The sequence below is a fragment of the Harpia harpyja genome, chromosome 7, assembly GCF_026419915.1.
Source record: "Harpia harpyja isolate bHarHar1 chromosome 7, bHarHar1 primary haplotype, whole genome shotgun sequence".
NCBI classification, from domain to species: Eukaryota; Metazoa; Chordata; class Aves; order Accipitriformes; family Accipitridae; genus Harpia; species Harpia harpyja.
This window is the reverse complement of record NC_068946.1, coordinates 46,604,685-46,624,925: the sequence shown is the minus strand read 5'-3', so window position 1 is coordinate 46,624,925 and position 20,241 is coordinate 46,604,685. Positions and strand designations below refer to the sequence as shown.

The 20,241-nt window shown below is 45.6% G+C and overlaps 1 protein-coding gene and 1 long non-coding RNA gene across 2 annotated transcripts in view; both read left to right on the top strand.

Moving 5' to 3' along the window:
• Nucleotides 1-224: 224 nt before the first annotated feature.
• On the top strand, nucleotides 225-7,793 carry LOC128143880 (uncharacterized). The gene is made up of 2 exons (XR_008235915.1): nucleotides 225-612; nucleotides 3,650-7,793. It is a non-coding gene; the product is annotated as an uncharacterized LOC128143880 (long non-coding RNA).
• A 2,798-nt stretch (nucleotides 7,794-10,591) lies between these two features.
• Nucleotides 10,592-20,241, top strand: part of OSBPL11 (oxysterol binding protein like 11) — a 45,521-nt gene continuing 35,871 nt past the window's right edge. The window contains exon 1 of the mRNA XM_052791359.1: nucleotides 10,592-10,956. Within this exon, the coding sequence (XP_052647319.1) occupies nucleotides 10,814-10,956 (143 nt within the window). The 5' untranslated portion in view covers nucleotides 10,592-10,813. The remainder of the gene's footprint in view (nucleotides 10,957-20,241) is intronic.

Sequence of the window (20,241 nt, the reverse complement as noted above, 5' to 3'; positions counted from 1 at the left end):
CATGGTCTAGTCATGCATAACGCCCTACAAATTACCACATTTTACCTCTCAGCCCTCCGCTACACCCTGTCTTTTCTTCAAAGCAGCCTTGTCTCTCGTTTTTGAGCCAAAGAGCTGCATTTGCTACCTTCCCTGAGCTTGCACTCCTGCTTCCCCTCGTCCTGCCATGCCCAGGCTCCCTTCCCCGCCGGGGAGCTGTAGGCTCAGCAGTGACCGCATCTGCTGCCCTCGCACCGGAGCTTGGCTCAGTGGGTTTCTGGCTCCGTGTGACGAGGAGGCCTGACCCCGTGATTCATAGAAGGAGGCTGGCTGCCAGCGTTTCAGAAGCCGGTGGGTGTTTTTGGAGGTACACATATGTTCAGCTCGCCTGCTGCCAGCTTCGTCGGCTCAGCTATTTGGTGCATCCTCTCACATGTTTGGGGACATAACAAAAAAACTAGGGCAAAATTCTGCAAAATAATATCTTGAAAAGATGACAGGTTCCTGAAAAGGAATGTGTAGCTGGGACCCTGGGCATGTGTGAAGCCTGACGGGGAGCTCTGCAAGAAGGGGCATTACCCACGTGCACAGTTTGAGAACAGCCAAGGCACAGGAGCCTTTCTCCAGTTCCAGGTACATTTCCTCCAGTCTCCTGCTTGTTGACCATGATTTGCTCTTTCCCTGGCTGTATAGCTCCTCTGTATAGCTCTCTTCTCCCTTTTGCTTATTCCCCACCTCCATGAAGATCTACTGTGGAGGTGAGGAGGAGCCATCATCCTCCTTGCCCTGTTCAGCCCCCAAGACTTCTCTGCTTGTTGCAAGCTCTTCTGTCCTGGTGAGTCCCCGGGCCCCAAGGGGAGGGCACGCTCACTGAAGCACTGGCTTCTGCAACTAATGTATGAAACAGAAGATGTCCCTAGTCTATATAGTACATAAGTATTGCAAACTGTAATGGTTTCATCTAAATTAATGCGGCAGCTTTTAATTACAAAGGGCAACTGTATCAGTTTGGCAGCCTCTGGACTGATGGATTTAGGTGCCCTCCACATTTAGGTTGCACTGACCATTTGGTCGGTGCACAGAAGCTGGCAGGTGTGAGACTGGCAGGGGATGAGCGGGCAGATGGATACAGCAGCACTTGCGAAGAGCAGAGAGGGCAGCCTGGGACTGTGAGTGCATGCATTAGCTTATATATCTGTGACACTAACTGGCTGTGGAAGAAGATAACTTGTGCTGCTGCTGAACTGTCCTCTGGATTTGTGCAGTCGCTGCTCCGTGGAGATGGGTAGGAGAGCGTTCACGCACAAAGGACTGTTCCAGGCAGTCTGCAGGCACTTTTACAGGGCAGGTTCAGATGTCAAAGCTGTCTCAGTGGCAGTGTTGTGTGGGGATGCAGAATGGCCCCAAGAAATGGGTCCTTTGTCAGATTCCAGAGCCCTGCAGCCAGATAGCACACACCGGCAGATGCTGACGGCTGTTGTTTTATCAGGCAAGGAGAATGATCTGTTCTTTCCCACAAAGGCACAGTGTTTGTTTTTCACATAAGCCCACAAGCACTACCTCTCAAGTGTGAGTCATTAGCACATAATAGACATAAAAGCTCAGTCTGCTTAATAGGGAGGATGAAGACAACCCTCTCAAGGCCACCCTCCCCCCCCAAGCTCACCTGATCTTCTGCACCTAATGGGTCATGCACCTGTCAGCACCTGGAGATTACACAGCCGGGTGGTTTTCCTCTGCCTAGCAGCTGCTGCAAACAGAAAAACCTCACTGTCAGTGCTGCAAAGCCAGGGCAGCCAACGGGCATTTTTTTCTAAACCAGGTGTGGCTCTTTCTATGGTGGCAATGCAGTCTTTGAACGCCCTGAAAAATGTGACTGAGAAATGCCAAACTTGGCAGGCACCAGGCAGGGGATGGGCAGGGAGGAGAGGTGGGGCTGGGTGCTCTCTAGAGAGGGACTTGCAGGCAAGGTAAGGGGCAGCATGCTCTGCCCTATGGTATAGATATAGCCACTGCGTGCTTTGCTTCCTTGGCCACTGCTTGGTGATGTTTGGGCACCCTATACTATTGGGTGCGTAGGGTAAACCAGGTGAGTATGGGGTAGGGCCAGTCCTCTGTTCTCCTTCCACGGGTGAGCCGGAGCTGGGCCTGGAAGGACACTCTGCCCAGTTCTTGCTGCCAGCTCACAGCATTATCATGCTCCATCTTAAAATTTGTCAGGTTTTTTGCCCCCTCTTCTCCTACTGAGAAGCTGTTTGAGACAGTTACTCCTCTCGCAGTGGGAACCCTTCTCCCCATTTCATACCCAACTTATGCCCATCTGCTCTAGCACAAGCGCTGTCTATAAATGTAGAGTGATTCTTGCCCCTGGTGCTTATTTCCCCCCTCTCCCCCCCTTAAACCCCAAATATATTTACAGAGAGGAATCAGATCCCTTCTCACCATTCATTTTGCCAAGCTCAGCAAGACATGCTCTCTTACCTCCTCTTTTCTTTTCCTATGATTATCCGGATGGCACTTCTCTGTACCTGTTCCAGCTTGAATTCAGGCTTCCTGAACACCAATAACCCGAATAATCCCTTAAAATCTCAGCAGAATTTTACCTGGTGCCTTGCATATATTTATTTATTGTTCCTGGAAATACATGGCTTTCTACATGTAAGACTGCATTTACCTTTTTAATAACTACATCAGGCACGTGGCTCTTCCTTTTCTGTTGTTCATAGTGGATAAATTTTAATTTACAGCAGAAATTTTATCAATCTCCCAGTGCATGTCCCTGCATTTTATGCTGTTACATTTCATCCCATGTCTGTTACTAGGGCATAACAATAATATAATTCTTCCTGTAGGATTTCCTCTCTATTGAAAATGTCTCCCAACTTTGTCAATAGCAAATTTCATTACCCCACTCATCATTTTTTGCACCAAGCTAACTAATGAAATTATTCAGGAAGACTGATTCCTCCAGTCCTATAATTTTGCTATATCAGCCTCATCAGTTTTCACCCCCAATACTATTCCTTCAGCATTTTATAGTGTTTATGTTAATCCTCATCTTCTTGAATTTAACTAATAATTATCTAGGTAATACGAAATCAAATGCTTTACCAAAGTCCAGGTTGATAAGATTTATTAGTTTTCCTTTGTCTGCAAATGCAATTATCTTATTAAAGAAAGATACTGGGTTAGTCTACATATAACATGCCTAGCTTGCACTTTAACCCATTTTCTGCTTCCCTCCATGTCTTTTGTTACTCATGGCTAACATTTGCTCTAAAAAGCCTACAGATCTCAGTGATGGAGATTATCCAGTCTTCAGAAGCGAAGGGTAAAGAGCTCTTGAATTCTGTGGCTGTTGCATGCAGTAATTTCCATATCCATGCCCCTTAGCCCATTAAGTGTGCTGCCTCTGCTCTCTGGGGTTACATTTTCTTCCTTATGGAAACTGAAGCAATATATTCCTTTAGCTTTTAGGTATCTGCCCTGCTGTTATTGTTGGTGATACTTTCCTTTGTTTCCTTTGTAATCATGCAGCTAAAACCCTTTTATTCTTCTTTTCCTTCCCTGTGCAGGTCTGATTTTTTTTTTTTTTGAGCTGTACCTTTAATTTTGGGTGTTCGAAGGATAGTTTTCTCTGCGTATCACTCCCTTCTCGTTTTTTCACTAGGTTTTCTACGTATTCCTAAGATGTCCTGCACTGTCTGCATCACAGTCCACATCCTGTGTAGGCATATGGAGCTACGGGAAATATTCTGCCTTATTTTGTCTGATCTCTTTGGAGAGAAGTAAGATTCAGGGACCCTCTTCTGTCTTGTGACTACTTGAAAGCAAAGCAGAATATGAATTTTGCACTCCCTGGGGTGGTGACCAGACAGCATCGCTCCTTGGCATCTCTAGGAATGCAGGCTTCAGAGTTTGGGAAAGAGGAGCTGAAAATCAAGCTTTTTTTGGCCAAACCTCCTGTGCTGACATCAGCAGGGCTCAAACATTTAGTTTTCTCACCTGTGGAGCCATGGGTAGAGTTAAGGTTGGGATAGGTCTGGAGTTTAGAACAAGGGTTTCCAAGTTCAGCCTGGGTGTGTGAGAGAAGCCCGCCTGTTGTGAGTGTGGACAGGAACCTTCCCCTGGCCGAGGTCTGCAGACCATTAAAAACCTGCTATTTCAATTCTACCCAAACTGCAAGCGCCACACCTGACCCTGACCTTACGCTAGACAGCCTGGTGGATGACTGCATTAGCATCAAAATTACTCATGTATCACGGGCCTCTTCATTTTCCACTGGAAAATTTTTGCACATAAGCTTTCCCTGAATTATATTCTAAATGGAAGATTTGCATGGTTTTAAATGTATATATATGAACACTAAATTATTGTATGCTTAAATACTTTTAATTATAGGTAGTAAATAATAACCATTTATACTGAGGTAGCATGTAATATCTCAAAGCACCTCTTCCAGGACATTAGGTACAAATAAATAGTGTCAGTTTATGTCCCTAAGAGCTGACAGTCCAAATTACTTACAGCTTTACAGCTTCCACATGGATTTCTTGTGGTCTGCTTTTACTGACTCATGGGATCTAGAAAACAAATCAACAGTGAAGTTCTTACTCATTTTATTTAGTTGAGTTCTTTGCTGCAGGTTCTGATCGGATTATAGAGGAAGAACTTTCTTTTCACACTTAAATTAGTTCTCCGAAAAGCCAGAAAATGAGACTGGATTTTATCCCTATAGAAATCTACGTAATTCCAAGTAATTTAAGGAATTCAAGCAGAACAGACTGAGAGGCCAATTGTAAACCATCTGCACTCTTTAGGGCTTTCTGTAATCCAACGGAGAAAGTTTTCAGGACTATAGCAGAACTGAAAAATGGACTTGCCAAAAGAAAAAACATTACTGGTAAGTTAGAGTTAATTTTCCATAAAATAGATGTCAAACCTCAGGCAACAGACCTACAAAGACTTTGCAGAATCCAAATATACCTACTCTGTAGGCAGTACAGGCTGGAACGAGAAGGAAGGATGTCATTTGGAAATTATGAAGTGGATGCAGACTTGGTTAGAGTGTGAAGATACAAGTAGGAGATCTGGTAATGAGAATAGCTCGGTATCAGTATCCCACAAGCAGAGTTTATACAGAAACATAGCAGTCAAATTATGAAGGACAGGTTTGCCTGCAAAAATTACCAAGTGCTTTGGCTTGGTTTCTAAACTGATCTTGCTATCATGATACACCTGGAAATGGCATTTGACTGAGATAACAAACAGCTAAACATGATAATGGGGATCTACAGCAGATGGCGAAATACTCATGTTGCCATAGAAACCATGCAGAAAAAGTGTGTAGGAGTAAAGCATGGCGCAGAAAAGCTTCTAGGAGAAGGGTCTAGAGACTGAGGAACTGAATTCATTCAGCAGCTGTTAAGGTTAGTCCAGACATTAATAAAAACACATTAGCTCTTCAGGAAACTGAGAATCATGGAGGAAAGGAGTCCTAACGGTGAGCTGCAGAACAGTTGAAGGCAGCAATGCCATGTTGTGCCATAGGGTAGGGCAGAAAAAGTCTGTAGAGAAAGGCTGGAGATGGCCATGAGATGGACGAAAAAGCTGGGAAGCCCTTCAACCACAACCACAGCACGTGCTCCCCTCGTGTCTGCTGAGCACATGCCGGACCCAGGCTGGTGGTAAGGGGACGCGCTTTCCTAGGCCCCCTCTGCTCTCCCTGCAGCAAGTCCATATGTGCTCAGGAGGTGACCCAGTGCCGCTGCTTCGGTACCCGCTCACTTTCCCCACGCAGAGAAGCTGTTGGGTGGTCCCACAGCGCTACAGGGCTGACGCCTCAGTGACGGACTCACATGTGGCTACATTTAGTGAAGAATTCAGGCCCTAGGCAGACAAATGTGTGTTTTTGAATTCCCCACACAAAGGGCTTGAGTAGGGGACTATCTGGAGGAAGCTTCTGTTTCACTTTCTGTTGGGGCGAGTAACATGGCAGAAAAGATCCCCTAGAGCTCAGGGAGCAGAGTTACCCAGGGACTGTTGAGGCAAGGCAGAAGGCGAGTCCTCCCACGGTGCAGAAGGACCAGACAGAGGTGACGGGCTACAGCCATCGTCCTTTGTGCTAGAACAGCTTGCACTCTGCCACAGTGGGTCGTGAGGCAATACCCTGAGGTCTCTGCCTGCTCACGAGTTGGAGAGAAAAGGGCAAGGAGGTGTCCCTGTGTGACTTGAGCAAGCAGAGGGTTGGCTCTCGGCGAAGACCCAGGACGCACATCCAGCTGTCAGCAGTAGCTCCAGCAGACTGCCAGATTAAAACCATGTGTGCTGGGCAGCTATGCAAGGGCAGGCAAAGGGATTGAGACAAAGTGCTGATTGGTGCTGTGGCTACAGAAATATCTCAAACTCTGGTCATAACATGGTTATCTCCTGTTGCTGCTGGTCAGCTGCCTCTCTAGGACAGGCTTTCGTCTGTGTGGGGACTTGGAAGTCCCTGCCAAGACTGGGTGTAAGTAAGTGCTTTAACTGTTCCCAGGTGGTGGGGCTGGGTGGTGGGCAGAACCGTAGTGTCTCGAGGTCTAAAAGATAAAAGGCAACGTGAGTGTGCTCATCGCAATATGCCGGTGTGGAGAGGGATGGGGCTGCCATGGTCTTCGCTCTCGTGTGATGACTGCAGAGCAGCGTCGCTTCTGCTACTTTTGCAGCCCTGTGGCTGCATGATGAGGATGACAGCTCCAGGCTGTGGCAAGCCTCTGTACACACAGAAGCATTAAAGAAAAATAGCCGTACACAGGCAGCAACTCCAGAGAAGCCGCTCCAGAGGCAGATGCAAAGTCCTTCAGTGCTGTTCTTCACTGAGCTCCCAGGGCACGGTCCTTTCCTCAGAGGGTGCCTCACAAAGGGGAAGCTACTGGGATTACACTCCCGGCTTCCAGCCAGACCAAGCCTTTGCTGCTGCCCCAATTTACATTTCCACGTCTGGATCGTGTTGGGGTGATGTAACGCTGGATCCCGGAGCATGATTCAATGCAAAGTCACACTGAGTGCAACTGGAAATGGTGCCAAATGTGAGTGTAAAGGGTGCGAATGGGTTGTGGACTGGGAAGGAAACTTGAGGCAACATGAGCTGCTGCCGTCTGTGAGTCTCGTGCTTTCAGCTGGACCTGCATTACGGCAGGATACGATGCGCAGGGATTGATAGAGAGGAGCAAGGACATTAGGAGACAACTGACAGTGACTGAAAAGCCCAAATGAAAAAAGCTTTTGACTCATTAAGACTACAGAAGGACTGATGAATAACCATTAAAAGCAAGCACCAGAGATCCTGCATGTCAGAGCAGTGTTTCTTGTGCATGTTAAGTTACAGCAAAGCCACAGACCCAGTAAGTCAGTGATACCTGTAATGCTCCAAAATCAAGGTGTTCTGTCAAATGATCGCTACAGTGTAAAATCCTCTGGAGGCTGAAATAATTTGTATTACATTTACCTGACCTTACTGGCCATTTTCACCTACAGTCAGGAGAATACAGCTGTGCGCTCAGCACGTTGAAGGAGAAAGGCTGTTCTTTTAACCAAATTTCCTTTCTTGTTCTTGTGTCACAGCATCTACAGTTTTAGTAGGCAGGTATCTTTTATTCTTGGTAAGAATAGGAAGTTAGTTCATGTTCATTATCTAGAAGAGCCCAGAAAACATTAAATGTTTTCCAGACTATTAATAAACTCAAGTATCAGTTGCCTTGAGAAAGAATGTAACCCTAAGAAACACTGATTGTACAACTAACAAATGCAGATGTGAAGCGCTATCAACAACGTTACTTTTCTGGTCATTTTCTCATTAGCCAGCAGCTCCCCCAGTTCAGCAATGCTTATGAAAAATGGCACTCCTCGTGTGACAGAGGCAGGCTGCACTTCTTGCTTTCATTTCCCAGGGTTGATGTCATTCCTCCGCATGCCTGTAGAGGATGTAGTTCCCTCAGCAGAGAGGAGCAGTAATTGCTTATCTTCCGTGGACCAGCTACCACAGGAGGACAGAGATTTAAAACTATGTTAAACTCGGCCTCTTCCAAAAACACATATTAAGTCAGGAAAAAAAATCCTGTCCGACCGACGAGGCAGTGGTAGGAAACTTGTATCATCATTTCTCTTAAAAAAAAATTAATTTTTTTTAGGCACACAGGTGATGAAAAATATGCTGGATTTTAGAGCTTTACTGTTTGAACATGGATAGATCTTTCTGCCCTGAAGAAATGATACTGATCTGAAGAGATGCAGACTATAAGCTTTGGAAGAAATCACCAAGAGTGGTGCACGGTTTTGATCAGATCCTGGGCAGTTTCCTAAGATTAACAGAATAACAAATTATGGCAAATTTGGCAAATCTACTTAAACACGAGTTATAATAAAATACGATCCACTTCAGCTTGTAGCCATAATTGGGCCTACAAAGATTCGATGATGTGACAAAAATGAATAAATGTATGTTATCCCATTCACGCTTTCCTCCTCCAGATCTGCAGCTCTTCCTCATTTCTTCCTCCGGACCTAGAAATCACAGCAAGAGGCACGGCTCAGGCAGGCTGCAGGTAGGGCACTGCTGTGGGATCTCAGCGCTCACCCTCAGCAGTGCTTGCAAAGGCCAGGCTGGGGTTTTGGTCATTTTGAGCCACTAAATTATAACCGGGGAAGGAGACGAAAGCAGTGAACCTGAACACAAGTTATAATTAGTGGCAACCGTAAACTAAAGATAAAAGGCAGCTTGAACTGTAAATCCATAACAAATGTGGTTAAGCTGCTAGCCTTTCTATGCTATTAAGCATTTTCTCAATGCCATCTTATGACAGCCTCTGGTACTGCGGGTGCAACACCTTTTTTTTAAGAGAAAAAAAGCAAATGCATGGGGGAAGCAAATCTGAGTTTACCGCCCTGTGCTCAGGGACCAGATGCTGAGGGGCCGCAGAAACATGCGCTAAGGATCACTGGCCTGTCTTGGGCATTGGAGAAGTTCTAGGTGGAGGAATGTCCTACCAACCACCTGTGATGGTTACAAAAGGTCTAGCCCAGGTGAAGCTATGTCTCTGCTGGGACCGGTTGTCCTCAAGCAGGGGGGAAATAAAACACACAAGTGGAATTCTTGCCCGAGTTGCTTTTGCTTCAAATTTTCCCTGGAAAATTTCAGTGGTGTTGGCATGCATTATGATATCATGCAATTATATTATATTTTCAATTAAAATGTCGAGTGATCGGCAGAGGAGGAACATGTTTGGAGGGCAAGAGGAGTGTAGCTCTGGCCAAAATTTTCTTCAATGGACGTGACTGCTGATCTCTTCTCTTGTGGTTCCACAGGAGAAAAATGCAGCTGAAAAAGCCTTTTTTTCCCCCTGCAGTGATGAGCATGCTTCTAAAAAGGCAGAAGTGGGGGATTTTATGCCTGTGCAGTGGTAATGTAGTACGTCTCTGTAAGAGAGATTATAGGTGTAGGTGCAACAGGCAGTTCTTGCCTGGGGTCTGTTAGCTGAGATTACGTGCGTGTGTGCTTGGCAAGGAGGGATGTGCTAATTTAGAGCCAGATTAAAGCTTATAAATATATTTTAAAGACATGATGCTCATAACGTGCTATCCTCATTTGATGGCCAAAGGCAAAGACATTTTGAATGTCACTGGGGAAGTGGGAACGTGCTGGTAGGCGATGGGAAAGCTGGGGCAGCCTTCATGGGGTACAAAGCTGCTAGCGGGGGGGGTGGTCTGGGTAAACAAACTATTCTTCTGAAATATGTTCTCCTTTACATTTTTGCTTCTATGTAGATTCTCACATAGGGAACTTTTAGCATCTTTTGTATAACGGTTGATTATAATATTATGGGCGTATAATAGAAGAGCTGGAGAGTAGAGGAGGGAGTTTGGATGAGATGCGGAACGGAACCGCAACGTTGCTAACCACGGCCGTGTCTGATTCTGCCCTCCTCTTCTTCATCAGTTGATTGATTAATCGTCATCATGGATTAACGGTCACGGAATTGTCAAGGCTCCTCTGCCGCGATTTTAAGAAATAACGCAGCCGCAGTCAATGAAGTTTCGGTTGTCCAAATGCCACGCCTGCCCTGCAAGATGACACACCACCAAACCAGCTTCTCCCAGTTAGCCCTGCTGTCATTCCGTGAAGGAAAAAACCTGCTTAGCTGTTGCCCACATGGAGAAATGGGAGGAAAAATAGGAGGGAAAACGTACTTCCTCTCGAGGCCCACCTCTCGAGGTGGCTTTGCTTGGTGAATGAACTGCTGAACTGGGCCCTGTTCCACGGCTCGCTCTGACAAGACTCTGCAAGATCCCGGCCAAGGGCTTTCATGTCCCTGCTCGTAACAACCTGTGTAGGACACGGCTTGGATCCCTCGCTCTCCTCAGTCCTCCCTCTTTCTTTGGGGGGGTGGGTGGAGGGGGAGAATGCTCGTAGCCACGAGTTTACGATCATTTTGAAGGTTCGCTGCGGCTTTAAGCGCGGTCGCGGCAGCCAGCGGCCTCGCCCGGGCTCCGCTGCCCGCGCTAAAGATGGCGGCGGCGCTGACCCGGAAGAGGCGGCCGGGCCGGGCGGCGGGGTGAGGGAGCGGGAGGGCGGGTTTCCCCAGCCCGCCGCGGCCGTGCGGGGAGCCGAGCCCAGCCGAGCGGGGCGCGGGGGTGCCGGCAGCCGCCGCCATCGCAGCCCGCATGGGGCGGGCGCGGCCGGGCCCCGGCGCGGCCTGAGCGGGGCCGGCGGGCCGCTGGGCCGGGCTCCCTCCGTCCCCGGCAAGGCGGCCCGCCCTGGGCCGGGGGCGCCCCTGAGGGGGCGGGGAGCCGCGGCGCCATGCAGTGCGCCGACCCCGCGGCGGCCATGAAGGGGCCGGAGGGCGAGGGCAAGCCGGAGCAGCAGCCGCCGCCGCCGCCGGCGGGACAGAGCGGCGGCAAGAGCGGCGGCGGCGGCCGCGGCGCCAAGGGCTGGCAGTACAGGTGGGCGCGGCGGGCCGGGCCGGGGGCGGCGGGGCGGGCTGAGGTGGGCTGAGGTGAGGTGAGGGGCCGCGGGCCCGGGAGCCGCCGGGGCTGCGGAGCCCGGCTGGAAGCGCCCGTGCCCCCGCTTCGCAGGGCTGCCCGCCCCCTTTCTGCCCCGGGCGTGGGCCGTGGGCGCGGCTGCCCCGACTTGAGACGCCCTCGGCAGGCAGAGCCGCCGCGGGGTACCGGGGGGACACGGACACGGGCATCTCCTCCGGCCCCGGCCGCTCGCTCTCCCCTTTCCGTGCCCTCTCGTCTCGTCTCGTCTCGTCTCGTCGCGGCGGGGCGGGCTGGCTGTCAGTCGGCTCCGGTTTTTCGTGTGCCTGTGTGTTCGCACAAAGCCCCGCGTCCGGGCTGCGGATGCTGCCGGGGTTTGTGCCTTTGCTCCTTCCTCTCGGTTCTTATTTTTTGCCTCGCAGAATGCGCAGACCGGTTTAAAGTTGCTGAAGGCGCTCCATCGCTTTCCAGCCTTTCCAAAAAGCGAAACTTTGTGCCAAATTTTAGCTCCGTGTGGCTTCTTTAAGAACTTAATGGCAGTCTTTTTTTTTTTTATTGATGCTTTCTATTTGCTGCTGATGGCGAAACTCAGAGTATGCACGGAGTTTCTCTCTTATCTGACTTATTTTAAGAACGGCTGTGCTTAGCATAAATCGGGGTGATTACTCAGATATAGCAAATACAGCAGAAGAGAGCAGAGAAAGCAGGAGAAGCTGAGCACGTGGCATTAGTTTGAAATGGATTCAAACTAAAATGCTTCCTTTGGATGACTTGCTTGTGCGTTTGAGGGATTTGGGGGTTTTCATGTACTTTTTTCTGGTGTGCTTTCTGGTTGAAAGAGTTTCCACTCACACACTGATAGTGAGCCCTCTAAGGCATTGCTTGAGAGACTTCGGAATCTCTGCTTTTAGGTCTCTCGTCCTTGACTGGAGTTCTGCTGTGTTGCTGTTGAAAATACTGCTGTTATGCGAAGTTTGCACACTTCTCCTTCAAATGGAGACTCTCCAAAGCCGTCATCTGCCAGCCCAGATGGACTGGCTTTCAGTTTCCTGCGTGTGGAGACAGCAAAACCAGAGTGTGGTACATCTGTGTGCGCCGCGCGGGATGGAGGGCCATCAGATGCCTTAGAAAAATGAGCACCCAGGCTGTGCAGGCACTGAGTGCCTGATGACTTTAATAGGGAGCGAACAGCTCGGTCATCACTGAGAATCTGGGTCATAAGTAATTTACTTTTCTGGTGACTGGTGCCAGAAAGAAAAGTGGTGATTTCAGGGCCAATATTTCAGGCTGTTAAATAGGGAAAGCTTCTTGTCAGATTCAGTTATTAGTTGTCTTATCTACTGTTTCCAGTTGCTTCTAAACTTGGTGGGTTTTTTTTGTTGTTTTTTTTTTAAAACTATGGATTCAAGTGTAACTCTGAATTTTCTAATGAAAATTGCTATTACTGTGACCAAACACTTACTGTCCACATGTTTCACACATGAAACACAGGAGTTAGTTTATGCAGTCAAAATGGAAGGACTTTATATTTTTATGTGGAATTGGAGGCAGTGGAAGCGGTGAGATGCCTGATTTCCCTGAACCCCTTTTTGTTATAGTATGTTTGAGGTGGCGGTCACAGGTCAGTGCTATGCAGTGAAATTTCACTTTTTAATATTATCCATCCAAATGTTTTGCTGCTTTTCTCAGTGCAGTGGCTTGTAGGGCAAAAGTTGAGCCGACTCTGAGTGATAGCCAGTTCGGTGGCTTGACAGCTGTAACTGGGAACTGTCCACATTATTCCTTGCAGCTATCAATATCTGGTTTAATTTGCTCTAATACTCTAGTGCAAATTATTCTTTCGTTTTTTTTTTTTTCTTTATAGATCATTGGTACAAGTGTAATGTACTAATTGTATTATTGTGGACACTTGAGGTGCTCACTGTTAGTCTTTGCTCTGTTGGGAATCAGTTATTTACTCCTATGTTTGTCTCTGTAATTATGGACAAAATATCACCTTTAACCCCTGCCTCCCTAGGAAGTTCTTCTGGACGGGATGCTGTAGCTTAGTTTTCACTTTGCAGATTACTTTTATTCTAAAATGCATTTGACAAGAGAAGGACCCCTGTAATAATAAATCAGTGTCTAAAACATGGGGTTTAGAAACAGATTTGCTGGGAGCTTCTGGTGGAAATTTTGGTCTTCAACTTTTATAGCACAGAGTGTGACTGTTGTGTGGTCAGGCAGCTGGGCAGAAGTAGGGTCCTGAAGTACTCGCTCAGCATAGACTACATCTGGTGCAGAAGTATAGCTCTGTATTTGGTGAAGCATCTTGTCAAAACAGCTGTAGCATAGTTATTGTCAGACAGATGGAACAAGAGGTACTTGATACTTCAGTGCTCCAAATGAGGAATTTTAACAATGGAAAAACAAAATATCTCCAGTGCTGCCAGAACCTGAAATAATGGAAACTGAATCTCTCAAAGAGGTCGAAAGTCACACATCCTTGGGGTAAAGTGCATGTCTAGAAAATAAAAAGTGAAACAGAAGGTCTAACTTTATGTTTTTATAGGGGCGTAATAGGGAGCTTTTTAAATAGCTGTGATAGAGTTAGAGCAAACATTTATCATAGTGGAGAAGAAGAGACAACCAGAGGCTGCCAGACACTTTGATGACGCAGAGATACAGCTGAACCTCTTTGCTGACTTTCTGCTTGTAGCCTGTGGATGGTGAGTTTAGGCAGACAGTACAGCAGTGCTTCCTTTGAAATTTGTAAGGGCTCAGTTTCTTCAGGGGGCAGGAAGATACTTTTTTTGTACTTAATAGAAGTTAAGAGTTCTTGAGCAACTGCTCTTCTAAGCATCTGACAGGAAATGATCTTGTTTACGTGTGAATATATGATCAGGGTCAGAGTGCGTCTGAGAGCAACCAACTCTCTGCTGCATTTTCCTGACTGGGGTCAAGAATAGTGTGAATGTTAACTTGCAATTAAGTAGATAAAGAGAGCCTGAGAGGCCATGCTGCATGCTGAACTCTTTATTCCTATTTTCATTTAGAGAAACAGTTACCATGAGGTGAGACTTCTGAATAACTTCGAAGTATTAAAAGATTACTTGATAAAGTAATTTAAGATTATAATGTTTTCTAAACAGCTTCTTTATTTTCAGCAGTAATCAAGCTAGGAATATAAAGAATTATTTGCATTCAACAATTCTGCTTTTAGTCTTGACCATCTTCATTTGGGTTTTGCATTGCTCTAGGTTAAACGAACAGAGTAGCTTCAAAGCAGTGAGAGAAAGGAGACAGCTTTGGCAGGTACTTCTGTGACATGTGAATCATAGTTATTCAAGTAACACAAAAATTTCACAACCAGAAAGCAGAATTTGTGTCTATGAGCTAAATAGAGAGCTGGTCAGAGTATGTGCCAGAGAGGTAAAACAAATCATTTCAGCCCGGCTTGAGGGGCTTTCAGATAATTTTGAGAGAAATGGCTTGCAGTAACTAGTTCTCATTTATCTACAAAATTAAAAGTTCAAAGCACTGTGGTTGACTAGAGAAACAAGATTGTCTTTCCCAGTTGGAGACATGCTAATATGTCGTCTTACATTTTTCTTAGTGGTTCTGCTCTCAAATACATAAATCAATTCAGCTGCTATTAAAAGGATTCCCAGCATTTCTTCCCTTGCTGGTAGAAATACGTGTAAAATGTTCATGAATTTCCCAAGTGATTGCTGATTTTTAAGCTTACAAGTTATATTTCAAAACCTATTTGCTTTTCAGTTCTGCATGTATTTTTGTAGATAACTGCCTTTGTTCCTTATTTCTGAAATGGTTTTAGTATCTGCTCGCTATGGGTTTAGCCATATATATTTATAAAATGCTACAGATTATATGTCTTCATGTCTTCTGCTCTCTTTTTAAGGAAGCAAGTTAACTTTAGTTAGCTGTTCCTGAAAGTTTACTTAAGTGCTGCAGGGTTATTTACAGTCGTGAATTAGTATAGAAAAACATTTGGATGAAAGTAGCTTCTGAGAAGAGGAGTCAACTTGCTAGATTGATTTTTTTTTTTTTTTTTTTTTTTTTTGTGCTAGAGGTGACAATGGCAGGTAAGAGGGTTCCTCACGCTGGGTGGCTTCTGCTTGTCATTAGGTTATCAACCTAAGGCAGATTCTTTTGCAGAATTACTCCATGGGGCTTTGGGCTGGAGTAAGAGATGCTGAGAGTAAGCAAACAGAAATGCAAACAAATAGCAGAGAGAGGGTTTTGGCAAAAAGAGTAACATTGTAATTTTTTTGGTATCAAATGCAAAAGGACAACAAATTTAAAGCAAGTGAAATGGCCACCAGTCATCTTCTAAGGGCTTTGTTTATTTTGCAGTTGACACTGTGTAAGCATTCTTCATAAATACTGAAAAAAGGGAGTAAACATTATTGACCTTAATTCAGTGTCTTGTGTTTGAGCAGGTCAGCATGTGATAACAGAAGAACTGGTAGCTGAAACACATGAATATATTTTAATTCTGCACTTTGAGATGATCATGAACTCTTCTTCAAAAAGTGATCCCATAGGAAATGTGTTCTAAAGCAAATGCTTCTTTCTGATTTGATCCCAGTTAACATGGAGGGTGACTGACAATCCTTTGCACTTCAAACGTGGAAGCAAAATGTGTGAGACTGAGCTGGGCCGTGGAAGTGTTTATGATTTTTATTCATGCTATCTTGCAAAAAGGATCTAATTAGTAGTAATATAGGGAAGTGTCTTGAAACTGATACAATCTTCTTGAGTGGATGTTGATAAGAATCCTTCTTATTGAGGGTGGTGTTGATGTCGGTCTTAGTTGCAAGAAAACATATAGAGTTTTTCTAGTTTCTATGCATTCCTAGTCACATTCCAAGGATGTTTGATCTTGGGAGGAAAAATTTCATCTGTTTGGCCTTTAAAGGCCAGCTTAGTAGAAACAGGTACAGGAAGTAATGGCAGCACAGTGTTCAGCAATGCTTCCTCTTGCAAACCTTTCCCTTGCTAGTCCTCCATTCTTGCCTCTGAACTTAACATTTCTCATCATAGTACTAATGTAAGCATTGAATTCTTGCTTAGGCTGGAATAGAGTGTGTTAGCTGACCTAATTAACTCTGGACTCCTGAAAGCAGGCCAGAATTTAAGTTAAAGTCCCTATCACTTGATTAGTGGAAGAAAAGAAACCTCCTAAACCTTCATGTAAATGTTAGTGTCATCCTAGGACAGTTCTCTCTAATGCTGGTACTCCTAGTACTTCCTTCTTACTACCCGTCTCCCTTGTTCTGGGTTTTCTTTCTGCACTGCTTAAAACAAAATTCTTTGGGATCCTATGTGGAATTTTTGTATATTCGCTGTAATCGATAACTGTAAACCCCTTCCTTGTTGTGCACAGCTGCAGAGGGAGAGAGAGGCTGTAAGTTTGTGGTGTTACCTAGGAGGTCTGGCAAGGGCTGCTCCTGCTTCAACTTGCTCCTGCTTCGACTTTCCCCTGCTCTTACAGCCCACCCCGCTTCCTTGGTTTTCTGCTGTTGTGAGAACCTGCCGGCATTGTGACATCGAGGTGTAGGCCACCAATGGAGATGGGGTTTCTGCTGCCCCTGCCTTACGCTTCGGCTGGCAGCTTTCGGGTTGGTTGGCAGCTCTGATGTCGAGCTTGTGTCAAAGTGAGCCCTGATCTTCCTTGCTTCTCTTTCTGGTGATCTGTGAAGATACCTTACCACTGCATGGCCTTCAGAAAGCCCTAGCTGCTCACTTTCTGACTTATTGCTGGCCTTTTGAGGTGTGATGAACTGGATGCTGGAAAGAAGAGTTTCTCAAGTTGTTGCTGTGAAATTCAGAATTCATTTTGCAATTTTGTGTGTTTGTATTCCTTTTTATTACTAAAAATCAGATTAGGATGGGTGTGATGTTTGTTTGATATGCTGGAGGAAAATGTCTGTAAAATCTGGTGCCTGAATTTCTTTATCCTCATTTGAGTCTTTGCTTAATGAGATACCATATTCATAACACTAATTTAGAAATGCTGCACTTCACATAATTTGCACATTAGAAGAGACAAGAAGCCCATATTTAAAATGGTCAGCTGATTATATCCACCTCAGGATCCATTCTGTGTTATTAAAATGTTAAGATCATCTTTTATCAAGCTAATTTTACCAGTTGCTGAAGCCCCAAGCACTTCTCCAAAGGCAGGTGAGCCATTCATGTTCACACATGTATTTGCGACCTGGAAGAATGAGGTTGGAGCAGATGGAAGCTCAGATGCACTGTAAATTAAGAGAAGTAAATATCTGTGTGGGGAGTAATAAGTGGATAGAGTTGGGAAAACAGGTTTGGGTAATTTAAACAGGAGCTTCGTGATGACTGATGTTCTAGTGGGGAGCCTGAACCCAATTCCTGAACCAGGTCAGCAAGGTCTGGGTTCCCTTCTCCAGCCCTGTGGCTCCTCGGTGAGCGGCTATCAAGAGCACTGTCCCTCTCCTGCTTCTTGAAGCATCCCCGTGTTGAACAGGCAGGCTGTAAAACTCTCTGGGGCAGGGGTGACAAATTTGGTACTTGGTTCTGGCATTGCAGGATACTTGTGTTAATACTGGGATATTCATACAGAATTCAGATTAAGCTAAACTGAAGAAGCACAAACTTTTGAATAGCTTCTAAATATCAAGTAATTTGTGCGTTCCATGGAATAGGTTTCTGCAGGAGTTAGTGGCTATTATAAATGTCTATTCTTCACTAAGTGCAAAGGGTATTTTTCAACTTCACCTTTTCTAATGTAATTATGTAGCAGCAAGTTAATTAAACTTGCCTACAACATAAACATCCTGCTCTGCCACACATGTTCTCTCCCGGGAGAGAAGATGAAAAACAAACTGCATGTGGTTGACCTAATCATGTTGCTTAATGCAGAAGCAGAAAGTGCCAGCTGCTTCTGTTAGGTTATCCTATGTAGGTTCTTGTGCTGTACTTACCGTACCATGAAAATTAAGGCATGTGTGCAAGGACCCCTGTTTACTTAAGGACGTTGTCTTGACATGCACTCTGATCACCTGCCAGTGCCGATGAATTATTCTCATAGGGGATCACTGTGTGCTGGTGTCGTGGTTTAACCCCAGCCAGCAACTAAACACCACGCAGCCGCTCACTCACTCCCCCCCCACCCAGTGGGATGGGGGAGAAAATTGGGAAAAGAAGCAAAACCCATGGGTTGAGATAAGAACGGTTTAATAGAACAGAAAAGAAGAAACTAATAATGATAATGATAACACTAATAAAATGACAACAGCAATAATGAAAGGATTGGAATGTACAAATGATACGCAGTGCAATTGCTCACCACCCGCCGACCGACACCCAGCCAGTCCCCGAGCGGCGAATCCCTGCCCCCCACTTCCCCGTTTCTGTACTGGATGGGACGTCCCATGGTATGGAATACACCGTTGGCCAGTTTGGGTCAGCTGCCCTGGCTGTGTCCTGTGCCAACTTCTTGTGCCCCTCCAGCTTTCTCACTGGCTGGGCATGAGAAGCTGAAAAATCCTTGACATTAGTCTAAACACTACTGAGCAACAACTGAAAACATCAGTGTTATCAACATTCTTCGCTCTGAACTCAAAACATAGCACTGTACCAGCTACTAGGAAGACAGTTAACTCTATCCCAGCTGAAACCAGGACAGCTGGTAATGCTGCCGGACAACTTTCTTTTTAGGGTGCTTGCAAAGCTGGTACCATTTCAGATTTTCTGTACCATGTGTCCAATGCTGAAATGGGAGGGGAGGGCAGGCTGAAGTGGGATAGGAGAAGTGCTGTTTCTTTGTGTGTGTTAAGCTGACAATCTTATATTTGAGAACCTGCTTTGGAGCAGGAATGTCAGTGTCAGGGGGAAGGCTTTTTGCTATGTGTATGCATTTTTTTGTTTTTCCTTCCAGGTGTAAATTCCTGAGTTTTCGATGAGGCTGGAGATTTTTGAAATCTTGATTAATGTTTAGGCATTGACAGATCAGTTTCCCGAAGGGCCCAGTTTGTGTTGGGAAGTTGGTTTCATTCATTGCAGTGGAGATGTAACACAAAGCATGAGATCTGCTGGGCAGAACTGCAGGATGCTATATTAAGGAGCTGGTTTCTGACCCTGGCTCTGACTTCCTCTGTGGTAATAGTCATATTGTTTAAACTGGTTTTACACTGTAATCACTAACTGTGTGTTCCTCTTTTTCTCGGAGGCCTAGTTTGTAACAGTTGGCTCTGATTTTGCAAAACTTTCGCAGGGTCACAGCTGGAGCTGAAATCAGCAGAAGCTGTGATTTGAATGTATGAATAAAATAAAATAAAAATTGGGTCACAACTATCTCAAAGTTAGAGAGGCTGAAAATTTATTGTGCCTCAGTTCCCCATATGTAAAATGGGACGATAATGTCATCCTCCTTTTATTGTTCGGTACATGACTCCTTCATAAGCGTCAATGACAAGCACAAGAGAAGAAAACCATAAGGAAACTATTTATTAGCACGAGTGCCAAATGAATAATACCTGATGCTCATTGCACAATGAAAAGGGGTAGTTTTGAATAATTCCTTGTCTGGGAATCACTGTCCACTTAAAGCACTGAACAGGAAAGTAGTCCTGCTCTTTTTATGTATTGTCATAATCATAGGTGGTTAAGTTAACACATGTGCTTTCTTAATTAGAGTTTAAACTTTCTGAGTACTGTATGCCTCAAGTTTAATGTAGGAATATTTTTGTTTAATTTCTCTATATCCAAGAATTATAGAATAATTTTCGTTGGGAGGGACCTCTGACAAATCTGTAGTCTAGCTTCCTGCTCAAAGCAGGGCCAGCTTCAAGGTTAGAAGAGGTTGTTCAGGGCTGCTGGTTGAGTTTTGGGTGTCTCCAAAGATGGAGATGCCACAGCCTCTCTGGCCCAGGGCTTACCCCGCCTCATTGTGAAGAATTTTTCCTTGTGTCAAACAAGGAATTTTTTTTGCTGCAACTCGAGACCATTGCTGCTTGCCCTTCTCTGCATCTCTAAAAAGAGTCTGTCTCCATCTTCTCCATATATAGGAGAGACAGCGGTGAGAAGCCTTCTCCTTCTGAAGGAGGCTGAACAGACCCAGGTCCCTCAGCCTTTTCTTGTCTGGCATGACGTACCTAGCTTGCACTGATCCGTGGGTTAGTCCATCCCAGGCACAAGGCTTTGCATTGCTTTTGTCAAAGTTCAGGTGGTTTTGTTCAGCCTGTTCCTCTGGGCAGTCGGGATGCT